The sequence below is a fragment of the Heptranchias perlo genome, chromosome 8 (assembly GCF_035084215.1).
Source record: "Heptranchias perlo isolate sHepPer1 chromosome 8, sHepPer1.hap1, whole genome shotgun sequence".
Classification (NCBI taxonomy): Eukaryota; Metazoa; Chordata; class Chondrichthyes; order Hexanchiformes; family Hexanchidae; genus Heptranchias; species Heptranchias perlo.
Window position 1 is genome coordinate 19,228,785 of NC_090332.1, and position 21,267 is coordinate 19,250,051.

At 40.0% G+C, this 21,267-nt stretch overlaps 1 protein-coding gene across 16 annotated transcripts in view; it reads left to right on the top strand.

The window, feature by feature from the left end:
* fbxo11b (F-box protein 11b) overlaps positions 1-21,267 on the top strand; it is a 193,699-nt gene that overhangs the window by 97,658 nt on the left and 74,774 nt on the right. The window contains exons 1-2 of one of the 16 annotated variants that reach the window (XM_067988756.1): positions 225-241; positions 14,448-14,572. The exons of 13 other annotated variants lie outside the window; for them this stretch is intronic. In XM_067988756.1, the coding sequence (XP_067844857.1) occupies positions 14,473-14,572 (100 nt within the window). In that variant the 5' untranslated portion in view covers positions 225-241; positions 14,448-14,472. Of the gene's footprint in view, positions 1-221; positions 242-14,447; positions 14,573-21,267 lie in introns of those variants that run through there. 2 more of the 16 variants (XM_067988755.1, XM_067988760.1) reach the window with 2 other exon arrangements.

Below are 21,267 nucleotides of genomic sequence, written 5' to 3' on the forward strand. Positions count from 1 at the left end.
ATGTGCATTAACTTAATTTTTTTTGGGGGGGGGGCTGAAAATTGTGCGTGAAATTGCACAGCCCCTGAATTGAGGGGTGCTGGAGTCTGCTCTTACTTTCTCTCTTCACTTTTCCCCCCCTTTCTCTTTAAATGGTCTCCCAGTGTCTGAATGTTTGCTGCGTAGTTGGGCTGAAAGCGATCGTACCCTGGTGTCGAGGCTACGGGATCAACCTAGCTCCAAGCCTCGCCTGTCACTAAAAGTACATGGTTGTATTTGAAGTGGATTTGTATAATTTGATTAAGTGTTTCTTTTTAAGACAATTGGCTTGAAGTTTTCTTTTTAAAAGTTGCTCAGTTTTGTTTTTTGTTAAGGCCCCATTAGCAAACCAAAAACAGACTTGTGGCGTTTCGTCATTGACCTCGAGCTATTTTATATGCGTGCTACTATTTCATATATATATATATGTATATATTTACAGAAACGATCAAATTTGAATTTTCATAAAAGCATCTTTAAGTATCTTCCAAAATGATTACAGCATTCTGTTTATCTTAATATGATTAGGATAATATTTTGTCAGGTCCAAACCATGCTTGGTATACATTTGTGTTGTGTGGGAGTAAAATAGGCACCTTAACCAGATTTGTCCACTGAATAACTGCTGTAATGGCCACAAAAGGCTGATCATATGGTATTGCTCATCAGATCTCAAAATGGTGTCAGGTTGGAAGTTGCAACATATATGCATAACATGAATTATATCAATTGATGTTACTTCATTTGAGTACAAAATGTTAAAATGCCCAAATTGTGTACATGTTTTGTCATACAGCTTCTGAATTGATTCTGTAGCGTTTAGTATATTTCTTGTACAGAGATTCTTATGTTTAATATTTCAAAAGGTGAACATTAGAGTATTTGCTCTAGATTTTGATATGCATATCTGCCGTCCTTAAATTTCAAAGTTGTTTCATTGGAAACGATCGTATTTCTCAAACATAGTGAACATATAAACAGTAAAACTTTATCCTTGTATCCTCTGACAATATCCTACCATTATTGAACACTATATATCGCCATTCTTGTTTTCCACACAAGCAAATGACAAGTTAGGCAGAAGTTATATAAATTGTTGAGGATTCATTTTTTTTCTGGTGCTGTCAAACTAAATTATTGCATTCTGATATTGACTGATATATTTCTTAATCCATTGGGTAAAAGGATATTATGACAAGTAATTGTTTATATAACAAGGAATAGAGAGTATGTATAACATATTTAGGATATCACAAGGCAAAAGGGGATGAATGGTTGTAATTATGTTGAGCACCCCATGTAGTTCAGCGAATTTATCCACTGAGCAGTACACAAACCACGACAGTCAAAGTTACATCTTGGGTCTTTGCTGAGTTAGTTGATCTCAACTGGGACAGAAGCAGGGGTGCTGCCATTAGTTTTATTGTCCTGCCGAAAAATGGAGTGAGGTTCCTACTTGTGATCCACTGTCCAGTGATGCTTTGTGTAATCGTGTGTGTGATGCTCTCTGTGGATGAGTAGCCTGCTGACACTATGCAGTTTTGGTCTCTTTATTTAAGAAAGGACATAATTGCTTTGGAGGCGGTTCAAAGAAGGTTCACTCAACTGATTCCTGGGATGAGAGGGTTATCTTATGAGGAAAGGTTGGACAAGTTGGGCACGAATACACTGGAATTTAGAAGAATGAGAGGTGATCTTATTGAAACATATAAGATCCTGAGGGGACTAGAAGGGATGCTGAGGGAATGTTTCCCCTTGTGGGAGAGACTAGTTCTAGGGCCCACAGTTTAAAAATAAAGGGTCTCCCATTTAAGACGGAGATGAGGAGAAATATTTTCTCTGAGGCTCGTGAGTCTGTGGAACTACCTTCCCCAGAGAGTGGTGGAGGCAGGGTTATTGAATATTTTTAAGGCTGAGTTAGATAGATTCCAGATTAACAAGGGAGTCAAAGGTTTTGGGGGGTAGATGGGAAATTAGGGTTGAGGTCACAATCAGATCAGCCATGATCTTATCAAATGGCAGAGCAGGCTCGAGGGGTCGAATGGCCTACTCCTGCTCTTAGTTCATATGTTTGTAAGTCGAGGCTCATGTATGAATAATGTAATGGCAATTTAGTTGAAATATAATCTGTGGGACTGTATCTCAGCAAGAAGTCAATGCCTTCAGAAGGGGAGAAAATTAGTGGGGGTGAAATGTATGAAAAACTCCAGGCAGGAGAGCAACACTCGAATGGCCTATTGACATATGTATCATTGCCAAAATGTGCTGCTGCCATGGAACACAGTGAAATGGGATTTTCGTAAGCATACTTATTTACAATTTGCAGTGTTTAGCTATTTTTGCTGGTGGTCTGGCAAGGCAGATAGTGATTGACGGACTGTTCGAGTGATAAAATTGTGTAATTTGAACATAGTCGTATTGGTTTTTACATATACTGGGCCTATGTGAACAGATTTTTGGAAGTTTATAAATAAAGGACCAGGTTGCTTGCACTGCAAATGAAAAGATCCCATTGGTTAAGTATTACTGAACTTCATTGAGAGCAGTACAAGCTAGTCAGTGCTTGTTTCATTTATTCTTTGATCTGTAACAGGGATAGGAGTACTTTCTAATGATGGCTCAAAGCTTGGATTGAATCAAGCTTCAATAAATTAAATTTCAGGTTCCAACCATTACTATTGTCCCTTCCTCTAATTGACTACGTTTCTCAATTTCTTTTTGTTCTTCATCCTAATGTAATAGGACAGTGCCTGAGGAACGGGAACCATTTACAATGTCAGCTAGCATGGGGGCCAGGAAGGGAAGTTGGGTGATCAACAGTTTAGTGGAAATGGGGTCAAGAGAGCAGGAGTGGGGGTCTTGTAGACTAAATGAGTTCAAAGAGTGGGAGAGAAAAAGTGGCTTCAGGGCTAAGGCAGGGGCGATTTGATTGGTGGGCAAAAGGAGGCATGGGGATGCAGCAGACACAGCTGAATGGATGATCTCAATCTTAGTGACAAAGAAGGCCATGAGCTCACACTTCTTGTTTGTGATGAGGGTGGAGAAGGCAGTCAGAGGGGTTTAAAGAAATGGTTGGTAGTGGGGAAAAAAAGAAGCTGGGGGTTAATTTTGATCTTCAGGATGATCCTGGAATAATGGCAGTTTGGGCAGAGGCCCAATGGTGCTTGATGTGGTCCAGCCAGTTCTGGTGATTGACTAAACCAGGTGTGTGGCAGATATGAACAAGTCTGTGTACTTTGGACTTGAGAGTGTGAAGATATGGCCAGGACAGGGGAGACTCAAAGATTTGCTGGGGCCTAGGGCAAAGATGGAGGTGAGGGAGTGGTTGAGCAGACCAGTGGCTGCAGATGTTGCAGCTGGTGAGCTAAAGATTAGGCGATTCTAAGTTTGAAAGTTCAGATCTAAGTAACAGTGGATTTTTTAATTCCAGGGACAGACGCAAAAAGCAAGTGGGGTTGGTAAAGGGATGCGGGTGATGAGGGATATAAGGAAGTAGTCAGAGACGACCTTGTCTTTGATTGAGTAGAGAGGCCATGGGAGATGGCAAAGTTGAAGGAGTAGCCATGCATATGGAGAGAGTTTATATGGAGGGAGAGGTTTATGGGTAACAGGAGGTCAGTGAATTCAAAGGAGAGAGGGGAAGCTTAGTTGGAGATTGTAATCACCGAGGATGAGTTGCTCGGTGCAATGGCTGAGAGAGGAAAGGAGGGAGGCTACCTTCATCACAAACAGTGGGTGGCGGGGTGGTAGATAATTTTAAAGGCGAGGCAAGAGGCGTGGAACAAAGTGCGGTGCTTGAAGAAGACTATATGAGAGACTCTGAAGTCTGAGGTCCTGAGGTGGGGTTATGTTGAGTTGTTGACCAGATGGAGTCTGCTTGGAGTATTCAAGAACCATTCGAGGTTCGGAGACAATTGTGATAATGGAATGGATCCAGGAGACATTCCCCCTCCCCCTTGGAATGGGGGAATGATTGACTTGCTGGTCAAGGGAAACCAGCAGAGGCAGCTAAACGGATGTTCTCAATTTTAGTGACAAATTTGTCCATGAGCTCTTCAAACTTGATGGAGGGGGTGGAGAAAAGGATTTAAGGCAACTGTTAGGAGTAGACAAACAAAGCCATAGATTACCTTTGCTCTCCAGGATGATCCTGGAGTAATGGGTGGTTTTGGCAAAGGTGAGTGAGGCCTAATAGAACTTGATGTGGCCCAGTCAGATCTGGTAATTGATAACCCAGTTGTATGCCAGATATGGTCAAGTCTGTGCCCCTTGGACTTGAGGGAGTGAAATTGGGGGCCATACCATGAGAAATTACCAGGGTTAGAGAGAGTAATTGTTTTGCTGGGGACAAGGGCATCAACGGTGGAAATGATGGAGTGGCTGGGCATATCAGTGGCTGCAGAAGTATTGGGATGGGAGGGAAATAGAAGGCCAACGGATAGGCAGCTTGAAAGTGCAATTATGTGACTTCGGGTAAGAGTTTTTTTCCCAGAGGCAAATGCAGAAGGGTTTTGATAGATTAAATAAAGAGAAATTGTTTCCACTAGCAGGAGGGTCGGTAATCAGAGAAAAGATGGGTTAGATTAATTAGAAAAAAAAACATTCAGGTTAGAATTGGAAAGAATGTACAGGGAAATTAAGGTTGACCAGGTGAGAAATATTGTTCTTCAATTTTAGTTAAAAAAATGTTAATTCTGTAGGATTTATATTAATGCAGTAAAACAACTCCTGATGTTGTGCCTCTGACTGTAATAGTCATTATTTCAGCATAATTGTGTACAAGTTCAACATGTGCAAAACCCATTGAAACAAGTAATTTCCCTGGACATTCCCAGTCATGGAATTAATACATTGAAAGTATTGAAGACTGGCAGTGTTTTCATGACATAAAATATATTCCTGTTTTTTTTTCTCTTTTATTCTCTTTTTGGTCAGATACCATTTCATGAAGTTTCTTGGTTGCCCTATGAGAGAGTGTTGTTTGTTGCAAGGCCTCTTATATTGTGTAAATGCAATATTGGACCTATAACCTATGAAATTTGAAATGTAAAATTTGATTTAAAATTTGTGTCTGTTATTGTAAGAGCAGACAGAATTTAAATGAAAAAAATTCTGTTGTATGGTACTCTTCATATCAGTGTCAGAACACTTCAGACAATTGTTAAATTAACAAGATAGAATAACCGGTCACATTAGCAATATGGAATTGCTGACGACCATTGGCATAGTAAGTATCCGTTTTCAAAATATGCTTGGGTCAATTACTATAAGTTGCATATGAGCTTGTGCCATTTAACTTTGAAAAACAGCTTGAAACTCAGGTTTGAGTTTCTATGTAAAAAGATTTATGGAAACAGGCTTTGAAATGCTTTTTACATAATGCATACAAATTTATCTTGGAAAATGGGTGCTAAACTCAGGCATGTTTGGTGCAAAAATGTCTGGAATGATATGTGCATTATGTATAAACAATGAAGTCTGCATTATATAAAAAAGAATTACACTACTGCTTTTATCAGCAAAAGTTGAAAAATACAGGAGAGACTGACTTGTATTAACATTGGATTCCTGTGTGGGTTTGTCATTCTTTGTAGCTATATTAGAATAATTATTTATTAGAAACAAACTAATCTTCGGAGATTTTTTACTGATTGCTAGTGGGGCGAATGTTAACTTTTGAAGCCTTTCAGAAGACCCTCTACCTTTACAAAGTGCCATGCCTAGTGATACACAAAAGAAGTGGAGGAACTATTACTTGTAAAGCTTGTAGGTGAGAGAGCATTTAAGAATTTGCTTCGTGAAAATTGGTATAGTTATGTGTGGTGATGCCATTTTCTATGTGTATTCTGGCAGATATGTTAACAAGTGTAATGTCATGCAAGACTTGAACACACGGTTATGTCATGTCAAGTGAGATTCTTAACTACTGTGTTGCAGTACTGGGTTAATCAAGTTGTGTTCTTTGGGCATTGGGAAATATAGATGCAGAAGTGTGAATATTGTGGGAAGTCAGTGCAGTAGCAACCAACTTGGCTTCAGTTATCTTATGCAAGTGCCTATGGTATTTGTGCAAATGAGAATTCTGCAAAACTCCAAAACAAGGATAGTTTTTCCTGTAACCTTTTTATTAACAATAGCAGATTGGATGGATGAAACATGACCCTGCAAGGGTTTCACGCTTGGTACATTCTGTAAACTTATCAGCCACTCTTAAATTTGATATTTTTCCAGAAGTGTGATAGTGATATCTTGCCAAATGTTGCATAGCAATATACATGATACTAATGTTGGCTGAACAGGATTCATTGTTTCAGTAAGGGTGATCAGGCAGTGGAAACACTATGGGTAGAGTTAAGGAACAGCAAAGGATGCCCGACTCCAGTAGGCGTTCTGTACAGACCGCCCATGCTCCTGATAGCAATGATGCACTGTGGTGTGGAGGGGGGTGAGTGGGGGTCAAAAAAATACAGAGATCAGGGAAACATGTAGCAAAGCAACCTGGTTATAATGGGAGATTTTAATTTTCATGTAGATTGGGAAAAACAGATCAGCTCAAGTAGTAAAGGTGTTGAATTTATAGAATGTTTTTGAGAGTTTTCTAGAACAATGTTTTAGAATTGACAAAGGAACAGGCCATACTAGATTTAATGATCAGTGTAACAAACCACAATTAGTTAACAATCTGAGGGTAAGGGAACATCTTGCAAATAGTGACCATAATATTATTGAATTTGATATTAGGATTGAGAGGGAAAAGGGAGAGTTATAAAGCAAACTTCTAAATTCAAGGCAAACTTCAAAAGGATGAGAAATAAATTGACAGTAAACTGGGCTGAACTGTTAATGGGTAAAACAATGATCAGTGGGAAGTATTCAAAAAATTATTTAGCATGATACAAAACTAGTAAATACCCCTAAAAGGCAAAGGCTCCACTTGTATAGTTAAGCAACTGTGGTCAACAAATGAGGTAAGGGACAGTATCAAGCTAAAAGAAAAGACTTGCACAAATAAAGGGAAAAGTGGAAATCCTGCTGAACGGGAGAGCTATAAAAAGCAGCAAAGGAATACAAAGGAAGTAATGAGGGGTACAAAAAGGGACTATGAAAAAATAATTGCAAGGGATATCAAAGCCAACAGCATTTATAAGTATATTAAGAGAAAGAGTGGTTAAGGGGATTGTGGGCCCATTAAAAGACACATACAGGCGAGGCTATCGTGGACAATAAGGAAATGGCAGACTTGTTAAATGAATACTTATCACAGTGGAGAAAGGATAAAATAGCAGCCATACAGGGGAACCAAAAAATAAATCAAGGTGAGGAACTTAGTGGATTTAATATGTTTTTAAAAAATGCTGATGGAGGAGATAATGGGATTTAATCTCCAGGACCTAACGATTTCCACTCCGGTATATTAAAAGAACTAGGTGAGGAAATTGCAGATGCATTCATTGGTCATAATCTTCCAAAGTGCTCTAGATTCAGGAATTGTGCCATTGGATTGGAAATTGCAAATGTCACTCAATTATTTAAGAAGGGAGCGAGAGAGAAACCAGGTAATTACAGATCTGTCAGTTTAACATCAGTTGTGGGAAGTTACGGATCATCAGAGACCGAGTGACTGAGCACTTGGACTATTATGAGCTGATCAAAGCGAGTTAGTCTGACTAATCTACCTGAATTTTTTGAGGAGGTCACTCGCATGATGGATATTGTCTGTAGATGTTTTCTACCTGGACTTCCAGAAGATACTTGCTATGATTCCACACGAGATTATTGACAAAAATGAAAGTGCAGGGAATTGGAGGTAACCATGTGACATGGGTTGGTAATTGGGTGGGAGGGAGGAGATAGAGAGTGGGGATAAAGGGAATGTATTCTGCTTGTCGGTATGTGACAAGTGGTATTCCCGAGGGATCTGTACTGGGTCCTCAGCTTTTCATCATATATATTAATGATGTGGATGAAAGCATAGAGACTTGTATTTTTCCAAGTTTGCATATGACACTGTTAGGAGGCACAGTAAGCTGTGTAGATGGAAGCAGGAGGTTACATAGGCAGATTAAATGAGTGGGCAAAACCAATGGAATCATCTGAGACTGTTGAGCAGTGTAATAGGCTCAAATTTCAGTGTTTGAATAGATTGCTTTTTTGTGAGACCTTTCCTGATCTATGTTTCATGAAATCAGTATGGTCCTTTTTCATGCCAATCAGTAAAGCATGATACTTGATTCTAATTTTCTGCTTTGGGCACATTAAATGTGTGATGCTCTATTATAATAGATGTGCATGTCTAATTGTTAATTTTTTTTCCCCCTGTCTCCTTTCTGTTCACTAGAAAAGGGACACTGTCCCTTTGGTCTTGTGCTCCTACAGGGTGAAATATAGTGTCATGTATGTAAACTTGTATTAATGTGCTGCTCTTTGCATAGAAGATCAGAACTTTTATATTTCAAGACTTGAATAAACAGTTGCTATGTGAACGGAGCTTAAGCCTGTGCTTCTTGTGCAGAGCCACTTTAGAAAGTGACTGTTATTGAGATACTTGTGACTGTTTTCTGCCTGCTGCTGATGCTGTCCCATTTATGGCATGGGATAAACAACGTTAAAAATGTGGGCCTGCCACTTTGATGAATTGAAGCTTAGACTTGCTCATACTTCTGTTGAAATGATTTTCCAGTGGTATGAGGTTTTGGGGGAGAATTTTAAAAAAGAAGCAGCTGCTGTTGTGCATGTAATGTGCTTCCCCTTTTCCCCCTGTCCTCCCAGAAGAAATTCTTCCATTGCATAACATAAGTGTAATCCAATAAAGTCAGTGGCCTTCATTATTGAGGTGGTGGTAAACGCGAAGCCTTTTAATGAGAATGAAGTGTGGGTAAGATATTACCAAAATGTTGGCTTTTACTCCATTCTGATTTGCTGTGTGCCAGTTTTAGTAACAAATGTGTTTGATAATATAGGGACCCATTTTGTCTGTCTGGCAGAAAAGAAGTGTCTAAGTGGCCACTTTTTTTTGTGTCCTTCCCCCAAAGCTTTGGTCGTGCTTCACTAGTTTCCTTGAGTTATTGTCCTTTGACATGCACAATAAGGGGGGAAAACAGTGTTAAGTTCTTCATCCTGCCCCTCCTGTGTCCATTTTGTTCTATTTTCTCTGAAGATGTTGACTTATTCTGGGATGGGGTTCTCTGGACACTTGTAGACATGTTGGTACTTCAGCTCAAGTGGTTATTCTTAATGTGGGTGTGAGGCTAGACATTGAGCCCTCCCATTCATACACATACAGGATCAGGAATGGCGAGTCTTGCTGTTTTTTTTCTCTCTCCCTCCTTAGCTTGGGGGCGTTAAGGCCAGTTGTAGCACCTCAACTGTTGCCCAGCTGAGATCAGTTAACTCGGAATAGAACAGGAATAAAACCTGGAATCTTCTAGTCTGTGTGACTCAGGAGCATGCTGGTTGATGCACTGCCTTATCCACTGGGCTATTTGGGAGTGACTCACTGGTTTTTGATGGTTTAATATTTTGATTTTAATGGACATTCTAAACATTTTATTGAACAATAGTGATTCTTTTCAACTACACTAGAGATTGACTCTGCTGCTTAGTGTCAAAATAATGTTTATATACAGTCATTCTGAACTGAGTTCATTTTGGGCAGTCATGAAGGATTGCAGCTCTGATTCATTTCTAGATTTGAAGATACACAGTCAACATTGAGTTTTTTTTTGTCTTCCTTATCCCTGAAAGTTATTGGGTAAACTGAAAACCAAATTGAAGCTTCACCTTATACTCACATATTTTGAAGCCTTTTTGAAAAAAAATCTTTTATTACACCTTAGTTGTTCCTTAGAAACAGTTAATGGGTCTTAAATAGCTTCAATCATATACACTTTTAAAATATTGGCTGACTAGGCTGCAATCAGTTAGGGAGCAGCATGGTGATGCCACAAAGTTACAAGTCATAAATGAGTGAACAAGGTCTTAGTTGCTTCAATTTAACAGTATAATTATCAGTACTTTTAGTAAGCTGTTAACCTTTTTTCTAAAATATATGTTGATTTTAGCATGTTTTGTAATCCTTTAATTTCAGTGGGATTTAATTTAGTTACTCAATGATAAAATTACTGCATGTGAATGCATTGCACCAAAATTTTCTGTTGACTTGATTTACTGGACTTTTTGCTATTAATATTCTGGTAGTGTGACAGAACTAACCTTTAAAGAGTTTCTATAATTTTCATTTCATAACAGCCGTTAATTTAACCTTTTTATACGTTGGATGTAAAGAAACGTGAGGACGACTGAACACCTGATCCCAGCTCACACAAAAACAAAACCCCAAATTTCTGAAAGTTTTGCTGTGCCCATTTTTCTTGATCTAGCACACTGCTGTGACTTGTAACAATTTAGTAACTGACACAGCACCAATTGCCAATCCCTACCTATTCCTGTTTTGAGTCAGTGGGAGGGACTGGATGTTTAAGGTGTTTGATTGGTTGCCAATCAAGCAGACTGCTTTGTCCTGGATGGTGTTGAGCTTCTTGAGTAGTGTTGCAGCTGCATCCACCCAGACAAGAGGAGAATATTCCATCACACCCCTGACTTGTGCCTTGCAGGTGGTGGAGAGGCTTTGGGGAGTAAGGAGATGAACCACTTGCGACAGAATACCCAGCCTCTGACCTGCTGTAGTAGCCTTTGTGTCTGGTCCTGCTATGTTTCTGGTCAGTGGCGACCCCCAGGAAGTTAATAGGGGATTCACTGATAGTAATGCCATTGAATGTCAAGGTGAAGTGGTTAGACACTTGTTGGAGATGGTAATTGCCTGGCACTCGTGGCGTGAATGTTACTTGCCCAGTTTGAATGTTGTCCAGGTCTTGCTGCATGCGGGCATGGGCTGCTTCATTATTTGAGGAATTATGAATGATGATTGCAGTGTTCAGCTCCAGCGAACAGCCCCAGTCCTGACCTTGTGATCGAGGGAAGATCATTGGTGAAGCAGCTGAAGATAGTTGGGCTTAGGACACTGCCTTGAGGAACTCCTGCAGTGATGTCCTGGGGCTAATATGATCGGTCTCTTACAACCACAACCATCTTCTTTTGTGCTAGGTATGACTCCAACCACTGGAGAGTTTTTCCCCTGATCCCTATTTACTTCAGTTTTACTAGGGCTCCTTGGTGCCACACTATGTCGAATGCTGCCTTGATGTCAAGAGCAGTCACTCGCATCTCACCTGGAATTCAGGTCTTTAGTCCATGTTTGGACCAAGGCTATAATGAGGTCTGGAGCCGACATATCGAGGCAGAACCCAAATTGGCCATTGGTGAGGAAGTGCTGTTTGATAGCACCGTTGACTACTCCTTCCATCACCGTGCTGATGATTTGAGACTACGCTAATAGGATGGTAATTGGCTGGGTTCGATTTGTCCTGCTTTCTGTGGACAGGACATGACTGGGTAATTTTCCGCTTTGTCGGGTAGATGCCAGTGTTGTAGTTGTACTGGAACAGCTTGGCTAGAGACATGGTCAGTTCTGCAACACAAGTCTTCAGTACTATAGCCGGGATGTTGTTGGGGCCCGTAGCCTTTGCTGTGTCCAGTGCACTCAGCTATTTCTTGATATCATGGAGTGAATCAAATTAACTGAAGACCGGCATCAGTGATGGTGAGGACGTCGCGGGGAGGGGGGGGCGAAGGTCGAGAAGGAACATCCACTCGTCACTTCTGGCTGAAGATTGTTGTGAACGCTTCGGCCTTGTCTTTTGCACTCAAGTGCTGGGCTCCAACATTATTTGAAGATAGGGACGTTGATGGAGCTGCCGCCTCCTATTAGTTGCTTAATTGTTCACCACTATTCGTGACTGAGTGATTTATTTGATCAAATTTTTGGACACCTCTCCAATCTCACCTACCATGGCTCAGTGTTTGTCTTTTCCTCCTGTAAAGCGCTTCGGATGTTTTTATATTTTAAGGCATATAATGTAAATACAATTTGTTGGTAAAAGTATTCCAAACCAGCATTTTTCTCCAAAAGTAATAATATGGGAGATCAGCTAGCGTCAGTGAAACTTCATAAGTATCCGCCCTTTCATCAAATAACTGTCGTTGCTTGAGTATCTGTAAGAGACAGTGGGTGTGATATTTTTGTGCAATGCCTACTTAAACTGTGAACTTCCCCAGGAATAAAATTGTAGATTTTCTGTTTTTGAATTTGGGCATTCTGGAGAGAGCATTTTGAGCCATACGGTACTGGAGTGAAGTTCCGCTTGTAGTAGTGGTTGGAGTAGTTTGCGATGATGACTTAAGCCCACCACACGAGAAGCATAGTGGAAGAACATTGAATGTGATTTTTTTTTAAATAATGTATTGATGCTGATGCATGAAAGCCTAGTGACAACATTGACTAGGTTCCTGGTGAAAATGGGCACAATTGGAGCTGCCATCTGTTGGAAAGAATTCATTACCTCTGGATGACCTAGTGGCATGATGAATTTTTTCTGTGGGCTGCATTGTTCTGCACGTGAGATACGATTTTCAAGGAGGTGGACATGGTATAAAATGCTAAATGTTTTAAGTCTATCAGCTTCACTTTCATCTGGTCACTGGAGAGAGAATCTGGCGCTAAACAACAAACATTCCCTTAGCAACCACACTGCCATCAATGAACAGAAGACCTAAACTAACCAATTAAAGTCGTTTCTGCATTATAGCCATGAGAACAGAGCCAACATTTTTTTTGTGCTTTGACATTGTAATGCAGTTTGTAGCAAATTTAATAGGTGGTAAGTCCACATTTTTTCCCCCCTATTTGATAAGGTAATGTCAACTTCTAAGATTGAATTGTAAGATCTGTTAGTTGTCTGTGTATATGTACATATTCAAAGGTTTGGACCCAACATCAAAATGCACTTGAAGTATTTTTTGTTCATTATTTTACTGTCTGGCATGCTGTATCTAGTAAAGCCAGTGTATGTCATTGTACACAAGATAGGAAGTCCTTTTAACCCATTCAAAATAAACCTGTCGTTCCCCCATCACATAATCCAAATGCTTAGTGACTTCCAAGATTTTTGCCTCCCCGTCATTATTCACAAGTTCATTTTACTTGTTGTTTGTACTTTGTGAAGAAGAACTTCCTGGCATCTGTCCTCAGTTTGCCTTCTATCATTTTAAACTTGTACACTTACTCTACTGTCGTGGCTTAGTTTGATTAGTGTTCTGTTATTGCTATGTTGTATACCTGTGTGGAATCCCCTTTTGATTGCTTCCTTTCAAGGCTGAAAAGACCAGATTTATCCTGTCTTTCCCCAAACTCTGAAAGTTAATCTTCAATACTCTTCGCATTGTTTCAAGGGTTTGAATAGCTCCCCTATGTTTTGGTGACCATAGCTGAACACAGGACTCAAGGTATGTTCTGACCAGAGCACTGCACTGTTTCAGGATGACATCTTCTGATTTGTGCTCTATTGATCTGACCAGATAGTTAAGCATTCAGTTTGCTGTATTAATTGCTGCTGCTCAGTACATGGACATGCAAAACACTTGGTAGTACATCAAATATTTCAATTTCATATTTACCTCTCAACATTTTTTGTGGAATATTTGTCACCCATAGCCCTGACCATTCATATGTATTTCGTAACTCACTTTGCAGATCCCTAGCTGCCTCCTGAGACTCAGCTGCCCCAGAAGTTTGGTGTTGTCTGCAAATGTGACCAGTTTGCACCAGATATCTGAATTCAAGTCACCAACGTAAAACCTCAATATTTTCCTTCTCTACACCATCATCACACTCTGAACCAATATCTGCTGCTGCTCACTTTTCAGCCTCATTCCTCCTTGAACTCCTGCCATTGTAAGCTTAAGTAGCAGCCCCTCGTGCCTTTTGGCAGTCTAGTTGCATCTTTCCGCTGTCCATTTGTAATGTCTCTTCAAAATGTAAGGAAGTTGGTTGGGCAGTATCCCCCCTTCTGAATCGGTGCTAACTGATATTAACCAGGATAATATCATACAGGTAATCCTGAAGTCCACTCCCGATAACTTTACGTTATTTAACCTGGTACAGGTGCAAGGCATCTGGGTCTGTAGCTGCATTGATCTGTCTTGTCACCGTTTTTGAAAATGGATACCATGTTATTCTTGGATGATTTCCCTTGTAGGCAAGTTAGTAAGCTCATGGCCAACTGAGTCATCGGGGGAAGAAATATGTCCTGAGTGGCCTAAAAGCCCATGTGCACTAGTGTTAGCCAGTGAGATTTTGTCTGAATTGCTGCCATCTTACCCATCACTGATCACCTTTTGATGGTACTGTACAGTTTAGAGGCTATCCACTTGCATTTTTTTCTGATTGTGCTTTCTACTTGCCATTTTACATCAATATGTTAATTATATCAAATGATTACAACCTCTCTTCCTCTTACCAAACTCCCTCGCAGCTTGTTACTGTATCCAGAATAACACATGGTGTGGAAGAAACTGAGACTGGTGACGACTGGTGCTGGAACACATTACGTAATCAAATATCCAGGCACGGTGCCTACCATAATTGGGTTGCAGAAAGGTAAGCAGCTGCTACAGAAGCTCTTCATCTCCAACTGGTGGAACCACTGTTCAGTAGGATATGGTGTGTGTCCATGCTGTGGTCTGAAGGATAGCAGCAATGACTCTTGCATCTTATGGTGAGTTGTACTGTTCACCATGCTGCCTATGAGGAGCTTCTGGTACCTGCTGGCCAACTAGCAAGGACTCAAACTTGTTTGTCAATTGTTGAACCAACCAGTGACCATCCTCCTTTTGGGGGGGGGTGGGGGGGGAAATGTGAAAAGAGGAGGTAAATGGTGCCTTTTTGGAATTGAAGTGGCTCTGAGAAAATATGGCTGACAATGGAAGCTTGGAAGCAAGCCAACTTTGTGTGGTAAACAGACTCCGAACAGGCATGTCGGCTGCTTAAATAGGGAAAATTGTGTCTTCAAAAGAAAAAGATGTGATTGGTTTTGAACTGTAGATGGTAGCTTCTAATCTATGAAGAAGGACTGTAAAGGTTAAACACCCAAATATCCACTCTTTACCAATTTTTATGACTGGACCTATTAAAATTGGTTACATTTTGGAGAAATCGCAAAAACATTGTTTTGTGCTGCAGTGACCATTCCTAGCCATGCAAAAAATCAATTAACAACCTCAGTTAAGTAAAGTCTTTTGGTCATGAATGAGAACATGTGCGTCATTCTTCAAAATATTTCATGCTAAGTTACACTTGGGGTTAGTGAATTTAACAAATTGGAAGATTTTGTGTCGATGGCAAGAATGAAAATTAAAACTAATAAACAGCATGTAAGACGGTGAGGAAGCAGTGCCACATACTTAGATTGCTCAGAGGAGCAGAAAAAATCCCTCTCTGACCTGATGGGAAAGTGCCCCATATGCTGCAGTCGATATTTGGATTCCTGAGATGTGTTTTCATTAAGGTCAAGCCCATCATTTATGTTTTGAGAGACAATGTACACCTTAAGATGACGACAGAACTGTGAAAGTTACTTATGAGGTTGAATGGGAAGCACGCTTTATGATAATTTGCTGGGAACTGATTTCTGTTAGAGTTGCGATGGACCAATGTTCCACTTTAACAGATGGCCAAATTCTGCAAATGGGTGGTGGGAAGACTTCTGGTGAGTTTGAATGAAATGGCAGTAGGCTGGGGAGATTGACACAAGGAGGCATGTGAGGATGTGAGAGATTCAACTCTATTTGCCTGTGGGAGAACATCTGAGTAAAGGTTAACTGAAATGATGGTTACATTTTTCTGCTGGTATATTATAACTGTTGCTTGTGGACTTCCCTGACTTGGCAATCCCCATAGCCAACTGGCATTTATCAGTTGTAAGATTCAGCTGTTCTTCCAGTGTGCAAAGAAGTTATGTGGTTTCACAGCTTTCTAAAAGACTAGTAGGCGGAGCAGATCACTGAGTATGGAAAATATAAATGGAGACATGGGTTGGTAATTGGTTGTGAGGTAGGAGTCCGAGGGTAAGGATATAGAGACTGTACTCATGACAGGATATGACAAGTAGCATTCCCCAGGGATCTGGGAACTCAGCTTTTCACCATAAATATTAATGACTTGGATGAAAGAATAGAGTTGTATTTCCAAATTTGCAGATGACTAAGTTAGGAGGTACAGTCAATTGTGTATATAGGAGAACTCACAACATGAGGTTTTTTTTAAAATTTGGTATGCAAGCAGTTAATCAAATGTTTATTTCAACATTTTTCTTAATGCACAATTCTTCCCTTTCTTGATAAGTTAATGTCAGTCTATTGCCGGTAGTTGTATTTTTGTGTGGGCAAGAGGAGAAAGTGGAAGGAAGGGAAGAAAGATCACTTGCTGTACAACTTAAATATGATGCTTGACCAATTTAACTAATGAACAACCTTGATTTGTTGGAGTTGCTCCTGGGCAATTCATAGCATGTCTGATACTCGTGTTGCTTCATTGATCAGCCAAGGGACATGTTTGAGCTGTGGCAAGAGATCTTGCCCCGACCCTGTCCTTTTTTAAAAAAAAAGTCTGTGGAAATTGACAATTTTGAAACTTGGAGTTTGTTTTAATTCTAATTGTAGAGATGCACGTTTCCTTGTAAGTACAACTTAAAAACTCTTGCTTCCTCAGACATGGGAATTTATCATGTTTTGTCTGTGGACACACGTGTGTCTTGGCACTGCAACAAATTCCAGTTTACAATGAGGGCTTAAAAAAAAGTTTAAAACCCAAGGAGTATTAATCAGCTCTAATATTGGAGAGGCAGCTTATTGGATCTTGATGCACACTGAGTTGGCAGGAAGTCCCATCTCCGTTTGAAGTGTTTTCAGCGAAACCCGCCCCCCCCCCCCCCCCCCAAAAAACTTGTCTTTGAGTGGAGCGGTTAGTATTATACCTTATTTCCCAACCACGTTTATATATGGGGTTTATTTAGAGATTGCTATTGCAGGAAGAAACCTGCCAGTAGTTTGCATCTGAGTTTTAAATTTTGTACTCCTGTGGAAATAATTCCAATTTCAGGAACATTTAATATCTTAGCTGTTTTTTAATAGCCAATTGTTCAGTGGGGTTGTTGGGGGTTTTGAAGTGATTTATTCAGTTTTATCCAGCACACTTTCAACAGATGTTCTTTAAGACACCATCAATTAGTTAGCCTGTGGATGTACAAGAGTTTAATTAGATAGTCATTAACAGATTATCTTTGTCGAACCAAGCTTCATATGAGTTTTCCTAATAGTAACTGACGACTTTCTGATTGTTATCAGATGGATTTTAGCTTCACAAAGAAATTATCCAATGAGTCATTTTCTTTCTTGTTCAGGTATTAACCTTCTCCAGAAAGTTCAGATGAAAATTAAAAATGTTAACAGTACAACGCATTTCTTGTTTTTATATTATGTTAGAGTTTACTAACTTGGGGCTCAAAGTTCCACTACTCTCCAAGAATAGAATTATATGATACAGAACTATACTACTTGCTTTAGATAAATCCATATGTTGGCTGTGCTAATCTTCCAGTTTCCTTTTGACAAATTGGAATGATTCAATCTAGAGCAACATTACTAACATTTTGTCAAGGGACATAATCCCTTTCTCAAGGGCAGCTCTCAGTAATGCTGCAACGCGATGCACCTTTGAGTGATGGAACACATGTCTGTCCTTGTGATTCGCCACACAATAAGCTCCCAATTTCAATTGTGCCACTGTGGTCTGCTATCAAGAAGAGGCCTGGCACTTCCCCACAAGTAGAAAAGTAAAACTATTAATGTTCTATTAAATGGCTATTTCAGTAATAACTTTTCTCTTGCTGAATTCAAACTCTGCCTTGTTTCCTAATCGTGTTCTCTTGCCGGAAAGTGGAAAAGGAATAACCCCAAATTTCTGCTTGGTCAACATACAACCAGGTTGGCCATGAATAGAGGTCCAGGCACATTGTGGCCTTCAGCAGACTTGTTGCTCATTGTGCCTGGGCCTCTATTCATGGCCAACCTGGTTGTATGTTGACCAAGCAGAAATTTGGGGTTATTCCTTTTCCACTGCTTCCATGCTTTGAGACCTGCTAACCCAGCAGGGACAGGCAGTTGAATTTGGGGCCTTCTGCTCTGTATAGCTTTGTGCTGTACTGTAGTGTCTTCACCCATTTGTCTTTATATATTTTTAGTGTCCAGAGTATAGTTTAGTACTGCTATCAGTCATTAGTTAATTTGCAGTAATGTATTTTACATTGGTTGTGTCACTTTGAAAAGTTAGTTTGATTGCTGTAAAACCTTTCCCCTAGCATTCATGACTAGTCTTAAATATTTAGTTTCAAGTGTTAGCTTGACTCTGAGTCAAGATTGTGAGCTCAATTCCCACTCCAGGCCGTAAGCATATTGTTTAGGTTGACTATTAAGTGCCATACTAAGTGAGTGCTGCATTTTTGGCAGTGCCGTTTTTTAAAATGAGACATTAGGCAGAGGTCACATTTACCTATTCAGGTGGGCATCAAGGATCTCTCAGCACTATACAGAGCAGCAGGGAGTTCTCCCAGTATTCTGGTCAACCTTCATCCCTCAATCAATGGCACCAAAAACAAATTAACTGGACATTTTTAAATTTGCTATTTGTAGGACCTTGCTGCGTGCAAATTGGTTGCCATATTGACCGACTTAAGTGACTGCACTTCAAAAAGTAATTAATTGGTTGCAAAGTACTTTGGGATGTCCTGAGGACATGATGAAGAGTAGTATAAATGCACCTTCTTGTAGGAATTATGTTTGCATAGTGTCAGTCACAGTGGTATTTCTTTCATAACACTATTTTGTAAAACCTTCAGCTAACAGCTTTGAAATGTATTGTGGTTTCAAAGCTGCAAATTAAACTTCCTGTGGATCAACAGCTGTTGAGATGCATTACACATTTATTTTTACATTATCTTTCAGAAATGGCATAGTTTAAGCATAGCAGATGATGATTTAGGGATTGTGTAAAATGAGCATTTTCAGCAAACAAATTGCAGGGGAGAGGATCTTGTCAGAGAATGTGTTGGCATTAGTAGGCACGAGAAATTAAGTTTGCTAAAACAGTTTCCGAGAGAAATTGCTTGAACTAAAACATCTTGTGGTTTGGATATAAATGTATTACATCTGTTAGTTTATTTGTAGATGAACTAATTAAAAACTAGGCTGAATTACGATTTGTGGCCACTTCAGTTATGAATATAGTATGTTAATATGTTGCAATGCCATAAGTTGACATCCTTTTGACCTTTTCATTTTATAGATTATATTAAGATGTTTATGATTCTATGTTAATATTTACTGTGCTTGGACAAGACGGCTTATCCTGTTTGTTGCGATGTGTTTAGTACATGTAAATATTTGCTCTGCAAAGTCCTGCACTTCTGTAAAAAGCCTAACGTTAGCAATGGACAGTGTCATTAAATGTTTGACAGACTTAATATAAGAAACCTGATAACCAGTTTGAGAATCCCTTCCTGGCTATTGCAGATGTCCTGAATACTAGTGTTTCCTGTGGCATTTAGTGTAATCTTTAGATGTTGAAATGCTTTCTCTGAACTATTGCAGGGGCTAAATTGAATTTAGCAGCCACATACAGCCCACATTTTTCTAAACTACCGTAATATAAAATTTATTTTCTTCGAAGTTTAAATATCACTATGATGTCATTCCTAGATGCAGCAACAACTTGCATTTATATAACACCTTTAATGTAGTAAAACGCCCATGGCCTTCACAGGACCGTTTTCAAATAAATTTTGACACCGAGTCACATGAGATATTAGGACAGGTGACCAAAAGCTTGGTCAAAGAGGTAGGTTTTAAGGAGCGTCTTAAAGGCATATAGAAAGTCACCAATATAGTTCAGGTACAATTGGGTAGTACTACATGTTAACAAGAATGGTGCCTATTTTACAGGTGGTGATAGATCTGGCACTGGGCAGTGCCATCAGTGTGTGTTTGGTTGTGAGCAGCGGGGTGTATTTAGTAGGGACATACCAAATTCCTGTTCCTCTTGTAATGTTGGTCCTCTTGGGTTGGATGGGTGAATATACAGGAAGGGAGTGCAGATGTTTGACAGCTTTTCAACTCCAGATGTGGCCCATGCAACAGCCTGTGACTGACTAATGGGCCCACTAGTGTTTTGTCTGTGTGTTCAGAGTGGGTGGGTGCCAGGCTACATCAAAGTTCACACATGCACTTTCATTTACTGCAAGCTGGGAGAATCAGTCTGAGCCTGCTTACTATAGACAGTGCTCTGCTACCAGGCAACAGGCCAAGTATGCATATGGCAAAGTTGGGGGAGGGAGAAAATGATGAAACCATTCATCGCTTTAGCACCCTTCAGGGCCTCTATTCAGAAGGGCTGGAGGTACAGGCATCATCAGAATATGTGCAGTACCATGTCTGTTTAACTGCAGCTCTTGTAGTCAGTCTCACTGGGATAAGGTGGAATTTGTGTAGATTTTACCAGGTGAGGCATGTTTGAACCCCATTTTGAGCTGGCTTTGTCTTTTGCTGCAGGTGGAGGCTTATGATTAACATCTCTGCTGTTTCCCCCTGCCCCCCCCCCCCAACCTCCAAGTAACCCTTGTTAGTGGCTGACCCAGATTGTGCTTCCATTTGCTTTGTTAATTCTTACTGCTTCATAGCTTTGTTGCATAGGTATCCCTTAATGTGCCAATTTAAAAATAGATTTTTGTTAACAAATCTTACTATGTGAAACTTAATATTTATTTATCTGTTTCAAGTTTGAAATCTGCTTGAGCTGTTTAAAAACCATGTTTTGTTTTATTCATTCTCGGGACATGAGAATCACAGGCAAGGCCAGCAATTATTGCTCATCCTTAGTTGCCCTGAGAAGGTAGTGGTGGGCTGCCTTCTCGAACTGCTGCAGTCCAATCTTGTTTATCTTTGTTATGGTTTGATACAACTGAGTGGCTAGCTGGGCCACTCCAAAGGGCTGTTAAAAGTTAACCACGTTGGTGTGGGACTGGAATCACATATAGGCCAGAACATTAGTGAACTACTTGGGTTTTTACGACAGTCTAACAGGTCATGGTCGCTTCTACTGATACCAGCTTTTTTATTTCCAGATTTTTAAAACTGAATTCAAAATTCTCAAACTATCATTGAGGGATTTGAAGTCACGTTCTCTGGATTATTAGTCCAGACATCTGGATTAGTAGTCCAGTAACATAACCACTACACAACCGT